General features: G+C 39.4%; 1 protein-coding gene across 2 annotated transcripts in view; it reads left to right on the top strand.

Annotated features, from left to right (window-relative positions):
- Positions 1–16,007, top strand: part of LOC146506235 (spermatid perinuclear RNA-binding protein-like) — a 103,697-nt gene extending 87,690 nt beyond the window's left edge. Inside the window, exons 13-18 of one of the 2 annotated variants that reach the window (XM_085181163.1) lie at positions 1,321–1,470; positions 4,321–4,455; positions 5,642–5,782; positions 6,075–6,198; positions 8,148–8,198; positions 12,888–16,007. In XM_085181163.1, coding sequence (XP_085037289.1) covers positions 1,321–1,470; positions 4,321–4,455; positions 5,642–5,782; positions 6,075–6,198; positions 8,148–8,198; positions 12,888–12,976 — 690 coding nt within the window. In that variant the 3' untranslated portion in view covers positions 12,977–16,007. Of the gene's footprint in view, positions 1–1,320; positions 1,471–4,320; positions 4,456–5,641; positions 5,783–6,074; positions 6,199–8,147; positions 8,199–8,298 lie in introns of both variants that reach the window. The other variant, XM_085181164.1, reaches the window with a different exon arrangement.
- The last annotated feature ends 279 nt before the right edge of the window (positions 16,008–16,286 follow it).

The following is a 16,286-nucleotide window of genomic DNA, read 5'->3' as shown; positions in this document are numbered from 1 at the left end:
CAACATCAGGCCGGGGTCTTTCTGTGTGGAGTTTGCATGTTCTCCCCGTGTTTGCGTGGGTTCCCTCCGGGTACTCCGGCTTCCTCCCACCGTCCAAACACATGCAGCTTGTGGGGATAGGTTAATTGGATAATCCAAATTGTCACTAGGTGTGAATGTGCGAATGAATGTGAGTGTGAATGGTTGTCTTTCCCTGTGTGTTGGCCCTGCGACAGACTGGCAACCTGTCCAGGGTGTACCCCGCCTCTCGCCCTATGACAGCTGGGATAGGCTCCAGCGCCCCTGAAAAGGATAAGCGGAAGCGAATGGATGGATGGATAATAATAATAATGGATTGGATTTATATAGCGCTTTTCAAGGCACCCAAAGCACTTTACAATTCCATTATTCATTCACTCTCACATTCACACACTGGTGGAAGCAGCTACAGTTGTAGCCACAGCTGCCCATATTGCGCCATCGGCCCCTCTGGCTAACACCAGTAGGCGGTAGGGTAAAGTGTCTTGCCCAAGGACACAACGACCAGGACAGGGAGCCCGGGGATCGAACCGGTGACCTTCCGGTTACAGATGCACTTCACAACCTCCAAAGGAACAAGAGAAATCATGAGAACAAAGGTAATCCGGTTTGTCATTAGTTGCAGAAACTCCACTAAAAGCAAAAGACATAAAAAAAAAATAAAGAAAAAGCAGAATAGGTTCACTTTAATATCAGCACAGGTATCAAGTTGCTTTCTCTACTTTTAAAATTATGACATCTGTAAGTGAAGCAAGTAAAAAGGGGTTCAGAGGGTTAACAACACCACTTTAGCTTCCAGTCCTGTGTCTGCCTGTTAGTTTGGTTTGTCAATAATTTTGTACTCGGGTGTTTAAAAGCTGAACATTAAGTTGGACAAAGAAACAGCAGCTGAAGTTTTCTTCTAAATCGATACGAGAACACACAATGTTCTTTTTGCGACAAATCTTTTATTGAACTAGAAGTTTGACTGCTCACACTTAGTCTTTTTCACACATATTTATTCATTCAGTTGCACTTTCACACTCTCAGCACAGCCAGTCTTTCTGTTCTTGTTGTTCGCTTTGCAGCCTCACTGCAGCAGCTGGGGTTTGAGTGCCTTGCTCAAGGACAGCTCAGTGACAAATGATGGATGTGAAAGCGTGACTCATCTCCCATTTGCGGCTGTCAGGATGTCACAAAAAGTTTATCCGCTACTTTTGTAATCCGACGACTGTCGCGTTGAATGCAGCAGGAAGTCGTGCGGTGATGAAATTTAAACGAACGTCCTCTGGCTGTTTTTGTTTTCTCTGCTGTCGTCCTCAGGCGCTGCAGGCTTTGGGCTACGTGCTCGGCAGCGATGGAGACGTGGACTCGCTGAGTGCCGACGAGAAGTCAGATGGCGAAGGGAAGAACGACAGGATGTCCACCAGCTCCAGCTCCACCTCCATCACCTCCTCCACAGACACACAGGAGGTGAGGAACACACACACAGAGACAGACTGTGGCCTTTTGTGAAAGGTTCTTCCTGAGTACAACACTTCCATGAGGTTCATTAGAGATTCAACACAATAAAAATTCTTCTGCAGCTTTTCGGTCGTCCTGATTACGAAGGCTGGAAACCTTGGATTTAAACATGTTCTGTGCAACTTTCTTTTCATGTATTACAAGTTTTTTTTCCTGTCATTATGTGAACAAAAATGTAACCTTCCCCGACTCTGTTGCCTCTGAGAGCCTGAAGACTGATTTCTATGTGAAGGTCAAATTTTCTAAAAATCCAAAAGGCCGTCATGTTTCTACTCCTGGATACCTCAATGCCTCTCTTAAAATCACCACCAAAATTCATTTCTGTTTTATTCATATGGCACCAATTCACAGCAGCAATCACCTCAAGATGCTTTCATCATAAAGTAAACCTCCGACAATTTTAGAAAGAGGATCCCCCATATGGGGCAATTGGTGACTGGGGGAAGGAAAAACTCCATTTTAACAGGAAGAGACCTCCAGCAGAGTGTGGGGAGAGTTTTGGTTTCATAACCACACTTAACTAATGTTAGGGATTACCCTGAGGTCAGCAGAAACATGTCATCAGGTATCAATAACATGAGCAGCGTGAAAGCAAGTTTTGCTTAATCATCTTATTAGTTCTTATATCTGTAGCTCCGTTTGTCCCCTGCAGTCCCTTGGTTGTTGAGGTTGTCTCCCCTTTTTACTTGTAAATACGTGTGTGTGTGTGTGTACAGTAGGTTTACATACTTGCACACTCAATGAGAGTGAGACTTCACAGTCAGAGCCGCCCCCTCGCTCGTCACGTCCGGCGTCAAACCACTGACAATGGCGATGGAGAAGACACTCAACTTGGGACTTCAAAAACGTTTGGCAACCTCACAATGGTTATGCCCATGTTTTATAAAGAGTAGACGACCTTGTTTTGTAGGTGTTATGTGTGAAATATTAATCTCGATAGCCATTTAAAATTGCTGCTCTCGGTCAGAGCTCAGCCGTCAGCTGCTGGGAGTCTGGCGCCATATAAATAAAAGTTAATTGAATTTCATTCTTTTGATAGCTTTCATTGTAAACCTCCTCACTCATTAAAATATAAAAACTCAAAGTTGAGTTTTGAAAATGTAAAATAAATAAAAGTTTACAGTCAGTTTGACCATTCAGACATGTTACACTGCAAATCACGAAACTATTTCCAGTAAGCATTTCTTCATTCATCCATTTCAGTCTAATCTAATAACATTAAAAAATAGATACAATTTAAAAGAAAATGAAATACAGTAAAATAATATTCTTACACACAAGTTTCCTCATAGATCCCAAACCAGATGTGGAGGTTATTTCTGAGACTGGTAGAACCTGATTTTTCATTTAGCCAATGGTTTTCTGGGTTGTTAGTTCTTCAGACCATGAAGAAGCATGAGCTTCATTTTATTCTGTTAGGTTGCAACTTGATATTTTGATTTATTCTTTAGATTTCTTTGAACTCTTCTTTAAAGTATTGAGCCAGACTTTCAACTAGTTTTTCTTTTTTTAAGTGCTCTCCAAGTTACATCAAGATGTTTCAAAGTTGTTATTTGGAAAAAAAATTTTTAAATCATTTTCAGTCGTGTCCTCAGAACCTTTTTTCAAGCTCTGTTTTAACCTTCTAGTCATATAAATTAAAGTGTGTTAGACCAGTGTTAACTTGATAGCATGGGTGTGTGACTATCAGTGGGCTGCGTTTTATGTGGGCTGGGACGATGTCTTTGAAAATGTGAGCAAAAACACAGAGAACCTCATAATATAGGCTGCATACCAAAACTTATTACTATGTGAATTCCATAAATTTTAACAAATTGAATTATTAAAGTGTTTATTTTTATTCGTGGTCAGGGTTCAGACGGGCCCTGGGGTTTCCTGTAAATTTTGCGTGGTTTATTCCCTACATTCAGGTTGAGGGGTCATATGATGATGATGCTTTGATTGAACAATCCCAAGAACCAATATAGAAAAAATATAATTTTAAAAAAGGTATCAGCTCTCAATAATCAAAATTGCATAGTTAAAAAAAACTATGGTAGCCCGGTGGGGCTGAGAGCACCATCTGCATAGTTCATTAAGACCAGGTTGAACGCTAATGACTGTTTTTGCCTACCTGTCAGCACAGAGTTTGTGCACTTATAACTGTCTAACCATCTAACTAACTAAATAAATAAATACATAAATACTGCGGGCTGGACACTTATTTGCGGGACATACGCCCATTGTTGCATTTGTTGCGTCTCTTTCACAAAACAACTCCCACTAGGGCTTAAATACCTGGGACTCTCCACCAACTGCTCTGAGAAGTGAAGAAACTTCTTGGATGAGAGAGTGAAACATCTTCAAGAAACTTAAAGAAGTCCAGTCGCTTTTCTTTCTAAGCTCCTTGGATACTTTAATACCTTATTTATCTCAAAAGTTGGGAAATGATTTTGTTACAGAGTCTTTTAACAAAATAGGTTAAGTAGATCAGAATACATTATGACAGGGGCCAAATATCTCACTGCATAAAGAAAACAGAAAAGAAGCAGCTTAGTAAAGTAAAGATGAAAAACAAAAAGACTACATTTTCTAATTGGCTGTAATAGGCATTTGTATCTGTAAGCTGTGCAGCAAATACTGAATATCAGCAGCTTGTTCTTTCTCACTCTTCCAGCATGTAGGAGGTATACCTGATGTGAACAGGCTGCTTAGATAGCTTGTCTTAGTTTGAGGACACATGAGCTCTTGAGCACATTCGGGGGGATAAACCGGATGTAAAGCCTGCAGCTGATTCTCTCTCTCTGCATGCGTCTGCAGTCTAGAGCTCCTGGACCGATCCTGACGGCGGGAGGTAAGAACCCGGTGATGGAGCTGAATGAGAAACGCCGCGGCCTCAAATACGAGCTGATATCGGAGAGCGGCAGCAGCTACGACAAACGCTTCATCATAGAGGTAGGAAAACAAACACACCTCCACTCACTGCTCCGCTCTGTCTCCGATGTCTTCTCTTATTAGGAGCAGATGAACGACAGAATGCGTTTTATGTTCAGAGCTTCCTGTATATGAAAACGGCTTTAAATGGCAGCAAACGCAGCCGAACATGAAACTAGTTTAGTCCCTGTAAAATCGCTGCTGTAGTTTGTTTTCTGCTTGCTTTTTAAGGCTATATGTTGTTGCAGTGCTTTATGCAAGAAGCTCTATGTTTCTTTATGTGGCGATGATTTCCTTTGGCATTAACAACAAAAGAGCTGCATATGTAGATGTCTTATTAAGAAACAAAGGTGCTCCAGAGAAGATGTTAACGACAGGTGTGGGACTGAATTACTTATATCACATAGCAGTTACTTTAATTTCCAGTTTCTCCCTTGTCGATTAAGTCATTATTAAAACAAAAGAAGAGCTTTTTCAAAGTGGTGTTTCAGGAAAAGAAGGTTGTTTTTGACTTTTTATAGATTAAGCTGGTTGGCATAATCTATAATAGCGTGGCATAATTTATTAGATTTATTGTACCATTGATAATGAAAATCTGTACGTTTCTATTATATGTAAATATAACAGAAAAATGCAAATTTAATATGTAAATTTGTTTTTAAAATGTTAAGAAAATTCATTCATCTTAAAAAACAGGGCCTTAACTGGTATTACAGTCTACAGACATCAGGCTTAATCATGCTAACATGCTTTAAAAGGGGATTTAAGGAAGCAGGAGTTAATTGTTTTAAATAAAATTCTAATATTGCAATTTAAAAGTTGGATAAACAGTTTCCTGCACTGTATGTTTGCTAGCAACAAAATAAAGAAATGCAAATTCAATGAGAATCGGTTATTTTAATCTAAGTACTGCAGCTGTACTGAAGCCATGTTGTGTTTGTGCAGAATGTGTTTTAAATTTTACATGATGGGAATCGAGGCAGCCCGCTCAAATTCAAGCATTTTGTGTTTCTTCTTTCTTTCGAACATAAACTTTTTCTCTAACCATCGGGGAACAGCGTTTTGTTCTTATTAATAAAGTTATTGTTGAGTCGATCTCGTACACAAATCCAAGTGTTTTTTGTTCTTCTTTGTCGTCTTGAAGACTTCAGTCTTTAGCAGGAGGAACCCTGTTGATATGAGCTCTCATCTCTGTGTGCGATAACAGGTTGAGGTAGACAAGCAGGTTTTTCGGGGAACGGGTCCCAACAAGAAAGTAGCCAAAGCCAGCGCTGCGCTCGCCGCTCTGAACAGCCTTTTCTCCGGATCTAAATCTACGACCAACAAGAAGAAACGGCCAAACCCTCCAGTGAGTAAAACATTAAGGTTCTCAGAATGACTTTCAAATTAACGTCCTGCATTGTGTTTGTGTGTGAATTGGGAATAATGCCACGCTTCACAGGGAATTAAAGGTATAAATAGAGTTGAAATAACAGGAAACTGCCCACACTGGAAACCAGATATTGACAGTTGAGACAAATCAGAGAGTTTTAAACTTAAATCAGTTTTTTTCCTTTTAGCAGTTAGATAAAAATGTTGATAAATTCCCAGTGAAAGAAAACAACATGTATTGTTCTTACTGTGGTCTATTTTTTGTGCAGCCAAAGCGACCCGTGGCTTCGGTCCTCACCCTCCCAGCCCTCGCTGCCAGACCTCCACGGGTCCCCATTATCCCCAGAGCTCCCTACATCAGCACCCCACCCGCACATGGATACATCCCACCAGGTGAGTCACGCAGCAGTCACATCATTGTTTAACATGTCCGTTACATATACCAAGGGGAAAATTAATAAATCAATACTCCTTCATTTGACTGACTGTTATTAAGCTGTACACACCTCTGTTATACTGAATGATCTTTAATTCAGTGCTCAGGATTTACACCAGAGTGTAAAGTGTTTTAATTAGCTTCCTCTTGCTGTTAGCCTTCTGTATAAGAATCTGGAAATAAAATCAGTCCCCTACAAAACTCTTTAAGCAAAACAAACAACCTTTATTTGCCACATACACAATTATACAGGGTACAACATGTAGTGAAATTCTTGTGTCCGAGCTGCAGACATAGCCGCGCCATTCCAGCGCTTGGGGGGTCTAGCCAGGACCCTTACTGGATATCGGGTGGGAATTGAACTTGTGACTCCTGCTCCAAAGGTGTGTAGTCTTACCACTACTCTATCCAGTAGGGCTGCACAATTTTGAGGCTTAGAATTGAGATCACGATTCTCTCACGATTTTCTTATCCAATATAAATATTTATTGCACTTATTAACTGCACATAAAAACAATAAATAAACATAAAAACAACAAATGTCTCACATTTTGTCGTTGCCGCAAAATGTTGTACTGCTTGAAATTGCGTCTCCACCGTTGCTCGACACTGCGTGTATAGAGCAGGTAGTGCAACAATAGAAAAATAGTTGCAGGACGGCACTGTGTAGCGTTTGTCTAGCGTGTTGATCGTTTTCCTAAATCCCTCGTTTTGCACAGTGTTGATGGAGCCATATCTTTGGTCAGGTGATAAGTAATAGCCTCCGTAATTTCTTTGTGCCTGCAGGAGTTCGACGTGTAAAGTGAAGCGCTGTATAAGGTTCCCGTTATTGATGTTTGGGTGGTTGACCGGGACGGATTTTCTCCTGTCACTTTCTCGTCATCCCTGACGTGCTCTCCGTTGTTTTTTCCCTGCTAATTTTAGCATCACACGGCACAGCTTCTGTATCACGTGGTATAAGGCTCCGCCCTTGTCATTTGTTGAAAGGACGAGTGAGCGCTTGTTTTCATGCAGATTACGTCCCGGATCAAAATGCGGTACAATCGTCGTCTCTCTTTTTTTTTTCTTTTTTTTTTTTTTAAATTGTTGTCATTTGGAAATGAGATCGCACATAAGTATGAATCGAGATCGCGATTTTCTAACGATTAATCGTGCAGCCCTACTATCCAGTGTCCAGGTCCAAGAAAATGGAGCAGATTAGCACCAAATATTTACCCAGAATAAATTCGAAGGACCTATCTCAAGTAGTTTTCTAGATAATGGAATTTTAAAATGACCTGTCAAGAAATTGTTGCTAAAAACACTTAACAACACCTCACCCTGATTTATTTATTGACGAAAACTAATGACAGCCTGGACCCAAAATTTTGTATAATTCCTATTAAGACATGTCTTTCCCAAGATTTCTTTCAGGCAAATTCATCATGGTCTGGTAGGATTATTTTTTTTATTTGATGAACTGACATGAGCCTTGTGTCCACCAATTACAGTAGATTAGATCTTTTCTTCCCCATTTGAGAGTAACTTTAGCCATAATTCGGTGCTCTCTCACTGGTAAATACACACTCGTGTTCCATCTGCGCCTCACAATTAAAGCTGTAGCAGATTGATAGTGCTACATTAATTGAGTGCAACATTGAATTGCCCCCCAGTGCTGTACAAAGCTGCTCAGATTAACAAAGTTTCTGGCGAGGTTCATAATAAAATGGCAGCTGAGCAGACAATCTACAAGGGAAAAAGGGCTGGAAGCACAACAGTTTTCAATATGATTCAACATAGATGTAGGTGAAAACTACTGAGATGCATCTCTTGCTGAGATGATGATAGATTACAAAAGCTGTGGGTGATACAGGTGTGTATAGGTGCTATTTAATGATAACATTTGATTTATTTTATCCCCCCGCAGGTTTTGGTGCTCCTTATGGTTACAGCCCTGCAGGCGCCCTCCCTGCTTACGGTAATTTCCCAGTTTCACTTTCGATCCTTAATCCATCCATTTAATCTATTCCATCACCCCAACATTTGAGTTTCTTTTTCTTTCTTTCACTCTTCCTCAGGTTTTCCCTCCAGAATGCCCTCAGTAGTTGTCCCAGTCATCAGAGTTCCCACAGCATACCCCGTCACCCACCTCTACCCCTATTAGGACTCTCCCTCACCCACTTCACAGGAAGTCACTTGTTAAAGGAATATCCTGACTTTGGCTGTGTATTCACGACACAAACCCAACCCTGCAGTCTACAAACCTTTAAGCATCAAATCAGGCAGTGGGATTTTTGTACAGCATTCATCCGCTGGGCTAAAACAGTTTCACAGTCATGTCATTACTATCCATGTGAACACAGAGTTTGACAAAAAAGCTCTGTATCCTTAAATCATTACGCAATCAAAAGTTCAGCGTTTAATGAGCAGTGTATGGAAGACTGGTGAGGTAAATATGACAAATTAAACAGCCCTGCATGTCCTGCTGGGTAATACATCCAGCAGAGAACACAGTAATACAGTGTAGTTTGTTTTTCTTAAAACGTACTAAACAAAAATATATTATCCACTTAAATGTCATTAGTATTATGAGGCGCAATAAACAATAATTAATGAACATGGTTGAGTTTCCTATTGTGGGAATTTCTGTATGGGACGACTACATGATTATTGGTGAGAGTTTATGCAGTGGGGAAAAAGCAACTGGTTCTAATACATCATCCTACAGTGTTCCTAAATTGTTTTAATGATCCAAACATTCCCTGTAGGATTAAATTAACAGGATAGTGATATATTTAGAGGCTCTTATTTTGTTCCCTTCGATCTAAAATGTACTGAAGATGGCTACTGCAAAGAATTAAATATGACATGAGCATTACAAGGAGCTGAAGTGAGACTACTGAAAATACGATGCAGTAAATATGTAAATAAATACATTAAATGTTTAGAAGGGATCTAAAAATACATTTAACTAAGTATTGAGTATCTACAAAACTAATGTAATATACTAGCAGGTAGGTTACTTAAAACTAAATACATAAATTCAGGTCTTTAGGGAACTAAATTAGCAACAACTACACACGGATGATGAAATCGCTCACTAAAACTAACCTTTAGCAAAAGAAACAAAGTATACGATGGAAATATTCAATAAAACGTCATCTCTAGTTAAATTATTTATTTATTTATTTAATTTCCCTAAAGTGTCCCAAAGCTTACCATATTCTATTTGATTTAATAGATTTAAAAACAAATGTTTAACTACTTGAGGGAACTAAATTAAGACCAGGTATAAAGTGACTACAAAGTAGCAAACAAAAATTGCTGATTTTTTTTAATTAATTTTTTTTATATATATTTTGGAAAAAAGGAGAGTAACAAATATTCAATGTGGAAACTAAAGAACTAAAAATAAATCTGGAGGGAACCAAAGACCTTTCAAATCTAAGTAACTACTAAATACCAACAATATGGAGCTATACCGTGATTGTAAAGAACCAAAAGAGCGACCACCACACTAAACATACAATAATTCAGCGCCCATGATAGAGAAAAAAAAATCAGTTGTTCTAGGGAAATGAATAATTATAAACATACTTTGTTAAATTAAAGCATGTCCCGGAGGTGAAAGTGATCAGAGCTTCTTTGTCAAAAGCCTATGTATTCCTTTAACAATCATTCATATATGTGAATGTTGTTTTGTATTTTCATTTCTCTCTGTTTTCTGCAGATGTTTTGTTTCTGTTAGAGAGAAAAAAAGACAGGTTTACAATATTCGGTTGCACTGAGAAATATTTTCCTTTCGTTTGGATATCGAGTGTCCGAGTTGACACTTACTGTTGAGTATGAGCCATTTTGTGTTGAGTTCAAATAATTTCTTCTCAGAGAGCTGTTTTATGTTTGTAGGTAATATTCTTTTTAAATAAATTAATATTTTTGTCAACAACTGATTAACTTGTGGTCCCCAGTTTGTTGCATGTCAAATCTCTAATTAGTATATTGTATTAGTCACACTAATTACTCTGTTACAGGACAGGCTTTCTTGCCAAATATGTGAAACGTTTAGTTTTTCCCATGCCAATGGATATTCATCCCATTAACCAATGTATGGTATTGCTACAAAGCCCCTGGACACCACAACCGACAGGCGAACTGGAGGGTGCTGACAGTCCGTGGGTGATACTGGTCACAGAGAGGTTTACAGTGCTGCATCAGATCCCGTCTTTATTGAAGCAACGTCTTTGTGATCAGTCTCACCTAGCGGCAGTCAACAACCACCCAGTTTCTAGCAACTAGTGGCAGGGTCGACCCCAACTGCTACTGGGATCGTATATGTCAAAACGTGGGTAAGAAATAATTGTAAAGTATTGAACATCCACAGTCAGGCAAATATAACCTGAAGAAACTTTGTCCTGACTTGGGTAATAGAAATGCAAAACATACTCACCTATTCCACCTCATGTGTCCACTAAGAAACCCTTAAACATGACCTCAAGTTTATTATAATTGTTACATCCAATTTTCATAGCTCTGGCTTTTGTTAGCATCATATTTTAAACTTTCAAGGCCAAACACTTTTTAAAATAAAATCTCTGAATTTTTTGATGTACAAACAGATTTTTTTTAAATATGAAATCTGTCTTTCTGCAGTATTTATCAACTCAAAACCTTCTCATAATTTGAAAATAAAGTCCACCCGGTGCTGCCAAAAAAGAAGCCTTATTATCTTTGACATTAATAAATTTGTGATTGGCTAATTGAAGAATCTCAAGATAATTATTCATTATTTAAGGCTTTGTGTCAGAGGCGTGAAGGTTTTAGTCCTTGCAGTACATACAGAACAGTTGTTAGTTAATGAACTGTTAATATAGCGTTAGCTTTAATACCTGTTATCCTGCTCTAATGTGCACAGGTCTTAAAAATAATTAAATTCGATGTCTAAACAATGCTAGTAAAGCCATGTCTGCAGTAATCTCTAATGCTCTTTCTGCCTGACTTTACATCGTGGTCACCAAGTGCAAGGTTTTAATAGGTTTCTCTGTTTCCCTGTTTAAAGGGCTTGCATCCATCATGCATGCATTGAATCTACTTAATTCTTCTGGCCTTTAACAATCCTGAGAGCCAGTAAAGCTTCCTCTAAAAACAGCAGCACCCTGAATGTTAGGGATCCGTGTCCTGCTCTGCTCATGTTACAGGTTAAATTGATGACACTGGATGTTTTGTTTGTTTGTTTTTGTTAAACTGTCTGCAGAGAAAAGAAAATATCTTAAAGGTGGAGTTTTAATGAACTGCATTAACACCATTTAAAAACCAAAACTGTTGCACTTGATGAGTTTTGATCCCCTCGGGCTGGTTCCAGTAAGTGAGTTTAGTTTGATAAACTTGTGATGAAGGAAACTCTGGGTTTTCAGCTCATGAAGGAGAGCTCACATTCTGGGCAAGTTTCTACAACAAACTCCCCGAGGGCTCCACCGTGAACCAGGCTGAAGCAACTGTCTCACATTCATTTCCTCACTCACACAGTTGATCTCCAAGCCCGTATCCTTGATCAACTACAGTATAGAGAAAAGTGCAGTTAGGTTCACTGCTTACACTGAATCACGAAGAAAACCTTATCGCCACCTACAACATATTAAGACTATTCATACTTTGACTTTACTAGCATAAAGTAAAGCCCTGCATTATTCACAGGTCTAAATAAGCTTCATTTCTCTTATACTATGCCTCAGTGCAGCTCCCCAATTTATCCTCTGTGTTAATGAGCAGTTCGACTGTTTAACACATCAATGATACAAATTAAAGTCGACTAAAGCACATTTCCGAATTTTGTGGTGCCTCTGTTTTCTGTGCTGAAAGCGTCTCTCTTGCGACTTCCTGTTTGGAAACTCGTTAAACTCTGGTCAACCAAGACGACCTCTTACGTTCTAATTTAAAAATACTGCTGGATAAGCTTCCTGTTTTGATGGTCCCCTCTTCATGACCATCATGCTACATACATATGCAGAATCAGACTGTAACATATGTTTATAAAACATGGGGGTAACTTCAACATCTAAAAAATGAAGCCAGCCTGGAAGTGCCTGTATTCTTTTTAATGGCCAGCAGGGGGCGACTGCTCTGGCTGCAAAAAAACAGACAACTCTCTTGTTGTGTGAGAAAGTACATTACTACAGTTGTGAAGGAGGATTATCCTAGGTATGCTCATTGGCTAACTAGCTACACTAAGATGAAAATGGTAAAAACACTCTGCTCGAGGCTTCATAGAGACCTCGTTAACCATTGGGTGACATCCTAGTAGCTGTGTTCATCTTTTATACCGCCTAAGGGCAGGAACAGCTCGACTAGCAAAATGGTGATCCACAAAGTTCAAATCTCTATGAATAACAAGCTCCAGCTTTTGCTGACAGAGGGTGGACCATAACCCTTGACATGACAGATTCAGTGGCTGGTAGGCGAGCTAGCTTTCAGAGACAGTAACCAACTGTGGCCACAAGATGGCAGTAATTTTCAGATTGGATATAGGCTGAGATCCGCTTCAGAACAGCAGCTTTTGGTATGGACTTATTCTCAGTGGATTTATGTTTATCTACTCGAGAAAAAAAGCCTTCCATTAGCTGATAATGATTATTTCCTAATCATGTCAACCCTGCCTGTCTCCTCTCTGCAGGTGGCCTGTACATCGACAGTGCCTATTACCAGCCGCAGACCATAGCCACACCTATAATCATCCACCTGGGCCCTCAGGATCTTTTCTGACCCTTCCAGTCCACAGAGGAAAGACACAGCAACAAACTCCAACCTCCCGTTGAATCCCTCACCCTTATTAAACACTGTCAGCGCCCCTGGATTACAGCGGCACAGCTCTCCCGGGCTTCTCCTTCGACAGCAGCAATATTGAAAGCAATATAGGAGAAGGAAACGCCCCGGGCAACGCTGTAACAGGTCCAGGTCTGGTTTTTGGGGAACAGGAGGCCACGGTCGAGACTCACCTTTTTCTGTCTCAGAAAATGTCAATAAAACACGAAGCAATACCCCTGCTGCCTTCGGGAATCTCAGCGTGTCCCAAAGCAGCTCGACTCGAAGCGCTATTTCCAGTCCAGCTGCTGAACTCAAACAGGCCATCAGCACATTCACAACAGTGTGACCTACTGTAAATATGACATTTACTATCTGTACATATGGATGTGTGTGTTTTAAATATATATATGAATATATATAAACATGTTAATAGATTTGAATATGTAAAACCCAACATTTATAATCTATCTGAATGTAAATACACTAGTGACTGAAGTAGGTTTGTATTTAAAGCACTCTCAGATATGATATCTATAAATATTGAAACTTACATTTTACAAATTGTCTATAACGCTGTATTGCTATGTTGATTCTATATAATCCCAAATTTAACATTATTGCATATAGTAGATTAAGTAGAAATTTTCCAATCTGATTGTCTTCATGTTTTCCATCTCTGCTGGTATGGTTCAATCAGTGGTTCCCCATACACGGGATAAGGACCCATAAGAGGTCACATGGCAAGTTTAAAGAAGTTTTTATTCTAAATCAACATTATTAAATCCTTAAACTGGATTAAATTTAATTCACATAATGTCTATTCACAACAACAGTGGCTTATACTTTGTATGATATTAGAGATAAAACAGCAACAAACAGATAATCAACTATGAGAAACACTTGGAAACAGTGGGAAGGAAGAACTCCCTTTTGTATACCATCTACATCTATCTATATACGTACCATCTGCATTCATTCAAATATAACCCCAAGTAAATAAAGTAGTGCTCTCAGCGTTAATCTCGTTAAAATGGCGCTAACGCCTTAACCGCATTAACGCGGCAAATCTCCATTAGCAAGTTAGCGTGGATCGCACCGTGCGTGGGGCTTCACGGCGTCATCGCGTTAGCGTGGTTAGCTTGTTAACGCGTTAGCACCGTGCAGCCCCAAGCACGGAGCGATCCGCTCTAACTCGCTAACGGAGATGTTAGCGCCATAACTGCGTTAATGTGGTTATGGCGTTGACGTCATTTTAACGAGATTAACGCTGACAGCGCTAAAATAAAGTCTCAGCTTAAAAATCAAAACACTCCAAGGGACTCTCGTTCTGAAGTACATCAAAGATGCCTGTTATTCTCATGGCGTGGTCATGTTCAATGGAAATTCTTTGTGTTTTGGCAACAAGCCTTCATCAGGAAATAGTAAAACAATAGCAAAGTTCCATTGCAAAGCACATTGCTGCCCGGGCGCTGCACTGGGTGAATGGGTTAAATGCAGAGGAGTAATGTCCCTATGGGGACTAACATATACACACAACCTGGTGTGAAGGATATTCCACCAATAGGAATCTTGGAACCTGGATGAGGCGTACAAAAGGATGTCCACATAAAAAGACATCTTTGGATCAAAAAGGACAATCTAAGGGTCATCAACCTGGACATCCAGAACCCATCCAAATTTCAGGTTTTGGAACGGACTACTTCGTTCTTTACATACAAAGAAGCAACAAATAAAGAAGACGTACACAAACACAAGCTTTGCTTTATAAATTACAGACCAGCAAACACCTCGGCCTAAATGAGGGCTTTCTGTAGATGGGAGTGCTTTTTGTTGATTTCTATTGCTAGAAGATTCCTGTTGGTCGCACATGACTAGAGAAAAGCGACCGTTTCCATCCCTCTTTCTAATTTTCCCAGATTGCACATCATCGACTCCTCTCCCCACGTCCCTCCCACCAGTGATTCAAGCGGGGGAGGCGATGAATGGAAACGACAACAACTACATCCCATCTACTGCCGAATTTATGACCTCAGATGTAACTGTGCTCGTGACATGTTTTATATTTAGGGAATTGCATCATGTTGTGAATTAAATTCATAATATGATGCAATGTGACAGGATATCATACCTTTTTTTCAAAAATCTCACACACAAAGGCTGAATGTTTGATCCTCTTACATAACTGACACAACATATGAATAAAAAGATGAGTTCTCCTCTCTCCATGTTCTTCATAGTCCAGCTATGTGCCATGCTTCTTTTATAGTGAAGGTAAAAACATCTCGAAGGATGTCTGTGCATCCTTAATCACAGCTTCTCCCTGTGCCTCGGCCTGTCCTCTCTCCTCTGTCCTCTTGATGCATTTTAGGAAGTGAGACATCCCTCAGCTCGGAGTACTGAGATTGATTCAGGGTCACAGCGAGGAGGACAGGGGAGACGAGGAGGCACAGATTAAAGCCTCATTAAATCCTGCTTGCTTGTGGAGTTTGTATGCCAAAGAGCATTAGAGTATTGGAGGTAAAACATGAGCATGCCATGTGAATAAAAGCATTTCAAGTCATTTTTAAAAAGATTTTTAAGCTTTTCTATATCTGCCTTTCAAACTGCAATTCAAACAAAAATGACCTAAATGAAGAAAGCACTGCACCCCAAACGCACTCTAAACACGTCTCAGTCTTAGGTGAAAATTTTGGGAACCACTGGTTTCAAACGTTTGTAGATTTTCCTGAAAGAAAAGGTCCACAAGCTTGTTAACAGTGCCAATTCAAAATTCTAATATAATTATAATATTCTGATAGTTATCACAGTATACATATTAATGATTATATATATATTAGGGGTGCAACGCTACACAAAATTCACGGTTCAGTTCGATACTTTGGTGTCTCAGTTCGATATTTTTTCAATACAAAAAATGTTCATGCTTTTTTAATTTGTCATTTATTAAAATTATAAATATATATTTTAACTCAAACGTACAGTTTTTAAATTTAATGTTGCTGAAACAACAAGGGGATAAAAAAATAAATAAATCTATCTGATGAAGAAATCACTCATCTTGGAAAAGAGTTTATTACAGAGAAATGTCTCTTTCCAAAATAAAAGCTCTACTATACGCTTCTTCTGGGCTATATTCTCAGCAGCATATTAAACATATCAGGTCCCCATAAGGAGAATCATGTGCTAAGGGCTGTCTAAATGACTCGGGTAAAGCTTGTAGCATGCGTGCTTGTTGTTTTTCTCTGCTTCCACTTGTCTTTGCACTAGG

Source organism: Neolamprologus multifasciatus, chromosome 12, assembly GCF_963576455.1.
Source record: "Neolamprologus multifasciatus chromosome 12, fNeoMul1.2, whole genome shotgun sequence".
Classification (NCBI taxonomy): domain Eukaryota; kingdom Metazoa; phylum Chordata; class Actinopteri; order Cichliformes; family Cichlidae; genus Neolamprologus; species Neolamprologus multifasciatus.
Note: the sequence above shows the minus strand (reverse complement) of the source record. Positions and strands in the feature narration are given on the sequence as shown.